Source organism: Bubalus kerabau, chromosome 10 (assembly GCF_029407905.1).
Source record: "Bubalus kerabau isolate K-KA32 ecotype Philippines breed swamp buffalo chromosome 10, PCC_UOA_SB_1v2, whole genome shotgun sequence".
NCBI lineage: Eukaryota > Metazoa > Chordata > Mammalia > Artiodactyla > Bovidae > Bubalus > Bubalus kerabau.
The window spans coordinates 53,160,950-53,168,398 of record NC_073633.1 but is presented as its reverse complement, the minus strand read 5'-3'; the positions used below and the strand labels follow the sequence as shown (position 1 = coordinate 53,168,398).

General features: G+C 38.0%; 1 protein-coding gene across 1 annotated transcript in view; it reads right to left on the bottom strand.

Annotated features, from left to right (window-relative positions):
* Window positions 1-5,689: 5,689 nt before the first annotated feature.
* Window positions 5,690-7,449, bottom strand: part of VPS13C (vacuolar protein sorting 13 homolog C) — a 183,005-nt gene continuing 181,245 nt past the window's right edge. Inside the window, exon 83 of the mRNA XM_055537746.1 lies at window positions 5,690-7,416. Coding sequence (XP_055393721.1) covers window positions 7,315-7,416 — 102 coding nt within the window. The 3' untranslated portion in view covers window positions 5,690-7,314. The remainder of the gene's footprint in view (window positions 7,417-7,449) is intronic.

Sequence of the window (7,449 nt, the reverse complement as noted above, 5' to 3'; positions counted from 1 at the left end):
CAACTGAATTTTGGATATGAAAATAACACATTCAGTCCATTACAGTATTACCTCCTGGAGGGCCTAGGCTGGCTTGGTGTCATATGATGCCTACATTACACACCCTGAATGGTCAGACAACTACAAGGCACTATTAAGGGTAAGGCTCTGAGAGATAAAATCAAGATTCCATTTGCAGAGCAATAGGCAGGCTCTAGACTAAGCCATTCCTCTTCACCGACCATCCAGGGGGCTCTCTTTCAGCTCTGTTACCAGACCATTCTCACACACAATTAGCAACACTACTACACACTTCCCCTTCCTTTTCTATTAAAGGCTTTGTGGTTTAAAGAACTCATTGACCATTAAAAATACATATATTTAAGTTCTATGGGGATACTGTGGGAAAGAGGAAATAAGAATACCTTCAAGTCACACATCTCACACTTTGAATTAACAATGATAAAACCCATCACTTTTTCCATATCTATAAAATCCACACAGAGCACAAAAAGGCAGATCTGGTCCAGAGGTCTTACTTTCAAATGAAGAAACTGAGGCTGAGAAAGGTAAAGCGATTGGGCAGGGGCGGGGATCTTTTGATTTTAAATTTATAGTACCACACAAATTCAGTTATGCTTAGTAAAAGATAAAAGGGAAAACAACAATATTCTCAAGTAAAAGTTATGAGATTCATAATCATGAGGAAAAGTAGTACAATAATGGGGACATTTTACTTTATGTAAGTTATTACTCTAATAGGTTGGGATACTTATTATTAGAAAGGTAGAAGAGAATACGATTGCCCAGGTACCACTCTGCCTAAGTTGTCCCTGGCAACACTCATTCAGATCAGGTACAATATCTGAGAGAGACATGGATTAACTGTTGTATTTAGGGGAGGGCCATCAAGATGATGGGATGACCTGAATTTATGTCTAATCAGGGATGGTTTAGGTAGAAAGAGATGAGAACTTGAAGACTTACATGACTTGCTGAATGAATGGACCTGAGATCAGCCTTCAATTCTATTACTCAGTGCCTCTCTATATAGGCTTCCATTAATAAACAGTCATTGTTTTAAACAATCACTTATTGGGACTTCCCTGGTGGTCCTGATAAATGGGTGACTAAGATTCCATGCTCCCAATGCAGAGGGCCTGGGTTTGAACCCTGGTCAGGGAACTAGCAGGCTTTACAGGTGGCTCAGTGATAAAGAATCCATCTGCCAATAAGAGGAGCAGGTTCAATCCCTGGGCTGGAAGATCCCCTGGAGGAGGGCATGGAAACCCACTCCTGTATTCTTGCCTGGAGAATCCCATGGACAGAGGATCCTGGCAGGCTACAGTCCATAAGGATACAAATAGTCGGACACGACTGAAGTTATTTAGCACACAGCAGACAGATAGTAAATGGTTTCCAAGTCTTCTATTGTAAAAATGAAAGTTCTCAGAGTTTAAGGAACATTCTTTCACAGAAAACAAACCTGTTTCTTCTCTCTGAAATATTAATACGTATGTACTGCTGGGGGGAATGCATCCCATGAGAAGGACACCAGCCAGGAGAGGAAAGATTAGTTATTAACTGGGCTTTGTCTATATAAAAAGTCATTCTTACTCTCATGGCCCCAAGGATTGGGACTGAGTTCAACAGACGGAAGCCACAGGAAAGCAGAGTTATGCTTAATGTAAGGACCTGCCAACCACAGATTATTATAATTGTGTGCATTTAAGTACAACTAAAACAAAGACTGCTAAGGGAATTACTTTTTCCAAAAAGTGAATGATAATACTAATTAAAAATTAATCCATTTGACATAAAAGGAAGCATTATTGGTGCTTCTAAAAGAGCTGCATTATAATTCAACATTAATTGATTTGAGTCATTAATTTAAAATAGAAGGGGCGATATATTCTTATTCACCAGTCTGAGTCATGGGTAATCAGTCTTCATGACCTCTACAAAACAGTGTTTTTAATAGTAACCATTCACCATCTGGATTGTAATAATCATCATGCAAAATTTCCGCTCTGTTCATTTGGGGTCAGTTCCAAAGGAGCATTTTCTAGGTCTCTAAGCTTTAAACAAAGCAATCTTTACACAGGCAAGCAGTTATTTCCTGCACAGTCAATAATTCCAGATATATTAAAATGTCATACAGACCTTACAACTAAGTATGACCCCCTTATCTTGGCTTAAAGAAAAAAAAATCTACTACTTACATTACACAGCTGCTGATACTTGAATGACTGCAGAGTCCAGGAAATCTTTAATGAAAAATTTAACTCTGTTAATACTCTAATTCATGCCCCCCTCCCTTTCCTTCCCCACTACTTTTGAAAGTGTGAATCACCCTGAATTGAATGAAGTAAGATTTGATCAGAAGTGTCAAAGTGGGTTAAGAATCTCTGAAAGAGCTCCATAGAGAAGGGAGATGTGTCCTATGTGAGTGTGGCTTCTTAATTTAAACCCTAAGTAAGTGCATGCTTAACTGATTTACAGCAGCAGTCTCTGGTGAAGCATAAAGTGTGTGTTCACTACTATCTTAGTGTATGCTATCACCCTTGCTATTCAGTTGCCCAGTCGTATCGGACTCTTGGCGACCCTATGGACCACAGCACACCAGGCTTCCCTCTCTCCCAGAGTTTGCTCAAACTCATGTCCATTGAGTCAGTGATGCCATCCAACCATCTCATCTTCTGTTGCCCCCTTCTCCTCTTGCCCTATCTCCTTTATCACCCTAAAGGATCATGTTGGCTTGTTTCATTACCATTCTAATTATTTTTGCAATAGGGATCAATTCTAAAAACATTTTGTTCACCAGATTTTTACTTAATTAACAGAGAAGGGGACAGAAACCATAGTAATGTTTCAATCTCCTATATGATGACACCAATTACTTTGAATTCTTCACCAAAACAATTTGCCAGCAAAACTGAAATGAAACATTGACATGGTCTGAAGAGGGAAGAAAATTCTATGGTTCTTTGTGGCTTCTCCTATTGTTTTATGATGTTTCCAAAATTCAGGATGGAACTTTAATAAACAGATAATTTTGAGGTTATACAGACCTATAATTTATCTGAAACCCTTGGGACCAGATGTATCTCACAATACAGAATTTTTCAAATTTTAGAAAGGCAATATGTTTCATATACCATAGAGCTGGTACACCTCCAAGGAAGTCTGGAGTGGGACCCCATAATCAAATACATTAATTTTGCTACCGCCAAACTCATTGACATAAACAGAATTAAGACCACAATAGTCTCATATCAGTTCAGTTCAGATTTTGCTGTAAATTGTCTCCGCTATAAACTCATAAAAAAACTTTTTGGCTTTCAGAGCTTTGTGAATCTAGGTAAGGGACTGAAGGTCTGCAATATGTAAAAAACAAACAAATTGTGTTTCCAAAGGCTTTCTCAGTTCAAAAAGCAACTCAGTGTTGAGTATTAAATTCAAAAACAGTAAGCGTAAGTTCTACTATATGCACAATTACTAAGAGAAATGGGCTCCCTCTGGCCCAGGAAGTCTCAAATTTCTTTTCAGAACCAACATACACACACAACACAGAACCCACTTTCATCAGTATTAATCGTCATCCTTGCAGTGATTCTCAACCACAAGGGCTTGCCCCTCAAGGATGTATCATTTTAATATGAATAATCTCCTCAGTTCAGTCACTCAGTCGTGTCCGACTCTTGGCGGCCCTATGCACTGCAGCACGCCAGGCTTCCCTGTCCATCATCAACTCCCGGAGCTTACTCAAACTCATGTCCATCAAGTCGGTGCTACGACTCAACCATCTCATCCTCTGTCGTCTCCTTCTCCTCCCACCTTCAATCTTTCCTAGCATCAGGGTCTTTTCCAACAAGTCAGTTCTTCGCATCTGGTGGCTAAAGTATTGGAGTTTCAGCTTCAGTATCAGTCCTTCCAATGAAAATTCAGGACTGATTTCCTTTAGTATTGACTGGTTGGATCTCCCTGCAGTCCAAGGGACTCTCAAGTGTCTTCTCCAACACCATAGTTCAAAAACATCAATTCTTCAGTGCTTAGCTTTCTAGAATAATCTCCAAATCCTTAAAAATTTCTAGAATAATCTCCTACCCCTTAAAAGCCTTTGGTTTTGGGCTTCCTTGGTGGCCCACTAGTAAAGAATTCACCTGCCAGTGCAGGAGACGTGGGTACGATCCCTGATCTGGGTATATTCCACATGCCACCAAGCAACTAAGCCTGCGGGCCTCAACTACTGAGCCCGTGCTCCAGAGCCTGGGAATTGCAGCTACTGAGCACATGTGTCCTATGCTCCCTGGAGCCTGTGCTCGGCAACAAGAGAAGCCACCACAATGAGAAGCCTGCATGCTACAACTAGAGAAAAGCCCAAGCAGCAACAAAGACCCAGCACAACCAAAATTAAAGATAAATAAAATTTTATATATTAAAACTGACTTTGGTTTTCTCCCCAGTAAAGAGATGATTCTTCTAGCTCCGGCAGTAACTGCAACTCTGTAATTTAACTGGCATTGATACCTGCAGAGTTCTTCAAGAGTTTGATTACTTTAAATCCACAGTATTAATTTTTTTAGTCCCAGTTGTATCTTAGAAATACACATGGAGCCCTGTTAAAAATACAGATGCTCAGGTAGCACCATATCAATGCACTTAGAGACCCACAGCACCAAAAAGGTGACAGTCCCCTCTCTTACACATAATTCAAAATAAAAACAATACTAAATCATGAAACACATGTAAAGAAGTCCACCCTAGGATCATCAGTATCATCTTTCTAGATTTCATATATATGTGTTAATATCCTAGATCACATTTTTCTTATGAATCTTGAACCTTTTGTCCTTGTTTTCATTTTGATGGCCCCAGTTTTGCTACATTCCTCAGCCAGCACCTGTTCTTCATAGTGGATAACCATGTACTGCGAGAGCCTTCAGACCTGTAGTCTGAGCTCCCAGCGGGATGGGGTGGAGGGTGGGAGATTAAAAAGAAAAAACAGAGAGACAGAGACAGACTGTGTGGAAGCCTCCCAGACTGCCGAGTGGTCTAAGAAAGGTTCTGTAAAGCCACTGAGGAGTCTTCAAGCCAAAGTTGGCTATTAGAGGACCTCCCTGTCTCCCAGGAGTGGGTGAGCCCCAATATCCTTGCCATCCCCAGTTGGTGACTGATAGAAAACATGGACAGAGCAAATGAAGCTATAAATTCACAATGCGGCAGCTAGGTCCATGGTCACATCAGTTCTCTGTATTCTCTCAGCACTGAAGATCCATACCCCCAGGAAAAACCTTGTCCTGCTTAGCATTTTTGAAAGGTCTTGAGAACTACATTCAATATCCTATGACAAACCATAATGGAAAAGAAGATGAAAAAGAATATGTATGTATATATACAAGCTGAGTCACTTTGCCGTACAGCAGAAATTAACATGACATTATAATTCAACTATACTTCAATAAAAATTTTTAAAAAGCTTTCCATAACTATTAATCTAACGTGTCACAAAAAGTAAAAGCAAATATTATTGAATATGAAACACAAACCCACAAGGTTTTCACACCTGCAAACAATGCACCAAATGTTTAATTTCTCTCAATAGTTCATATGCAAGCAGTCGACTCCCAAAGCACTTTAAAAAACACAAAAGACATTGTTACACTTTATTAATGAATTACTTCTCACCTAGGGGATTAAATCAAACAAAAACGGTACAAATATTTGGAAGTTTATTTCTAAGCCGACGAGATGATGAATTTCTGGGTTTCCGTAAATTAATTTTTCTTAGTTCAATGTTTTGTACATGCCATCAATACAATATAATTACTTTAATATTCAGGATACTGTCAATAGCTGTGATTTATGAAAAATATAACTAGATATCTCAAATTCCTGATTAAGTCACTTTTAAAGACACAAAATATAAGTACACTTGAATAAACTGCAATTAATCACTGATACAGAAATTCTGTTTAAAGTTAAAAGTTTCTTGACAGAAAAAAAGTGATGTTGAAAAGGCAAAGACCACAATACTGAATCAAATATTTAGGGCATTAGTTATTATACCCTTTGTTTTGGAGCCTACAGTAAGTTTATAACTAGGAACATTTTTTAAAGTTTTAAGGCCAGTCTTAAAAAACATGAATAAGGATAGTAGAAATATTACCACACATATCAACAAAACAGAGCAAACCAAGTCTGTGCACAACTTCATTTCATTTCAGTGCCTTTAAGTAAACGTCAAGTTAAAAAAATGAGTAAATTTTAGGGTTCATCCACGGAAATGAAAAACTTTTGAGCATTTTTAAAAAAGCTTTAATAGGCAGTGCATCTCTAACCAGCATAAACAAGATGCAGAAAGAACAAAAATGAACTGAGCCTGCTCGCTCAAAGGACACATCAACCAATGATTTTCCCACAGTGCTGCTAGATACCTTATTTTATTCACATATAAAGCAACTAGAGATTTTTCATTCTTCCTACAGAAGTATTTAAAATACATTCTACAGAAGTATTTAAAATACATTTCTAGGTATGCGTTAAAATTAAGTGTTATGATGCCCTTAAAAATCTTTCAACTTATAAAAAACAAGTTCTAAGTATATAAAAATATTTAATTTTTCATGCCTGACTTGAAAAACTTAAAGTGCAATATTTTCATGCATCAGCACATTACAGCTGTGCCACATAAGTTCATGTAACTAATACCCAAAACTTCCAGAGAACAGAGTATAGATATTTTAAGGTTTGATTTTAATTTGTCTTTATATTATAGTGAAAGGAAGAAAAATAAGCACCAGAGCAAGACATGTTTTTATTAAGAGAAAATAATGTTTTCCTGAGGGGAAAAAAAAGAAAGAAACACGTCATTTCTCCCTTGAATGGTCTTTCTTAAGTCAACCACTCAGTTTACCAAAAATGTTATATCAGTTCAATTACTGAACAAAATACACCACATTTTGTCCAAAGACACAATTGTCTAAAAGGCTCTCAGAGAACACTAGTCATTCTAAGCTCATTTCTTATTTTTTAGTAGGGATTGTAATTAAAAACAAGTTTATTACCCTTGTTCCACAATTTTAACATTCATGGAAATTTCACTCTGAATTTAAAGTGGTATTTCTTTAATGGGACCATCGGGCGGCAGTGTAGACATGGACTGCTATCAAACACACAGCCAAATTGGGAGCCAAAACTAGGGGGAGAATGGAAAACAAATTACTCTAGAAAAAAATTTCAAAATGCAAGGATTCCTTGAAAAATTCTCTTTAGCAAGACAACGACGAGACGGTGATTGGCTTTTCTTCCAGCAGCGGCCCCTAGGACCTGTGATTAAGACAGTACTTGGGGCCTGAGAATTCTCAGTGATGACTGCTTCATCAATTTTTGCTGCTGTCTCATTGACTGTCCTTCCTCAATGGCACGACATGCTCTCTGGAAAACAAAATATTTATCACAAATGGTAAA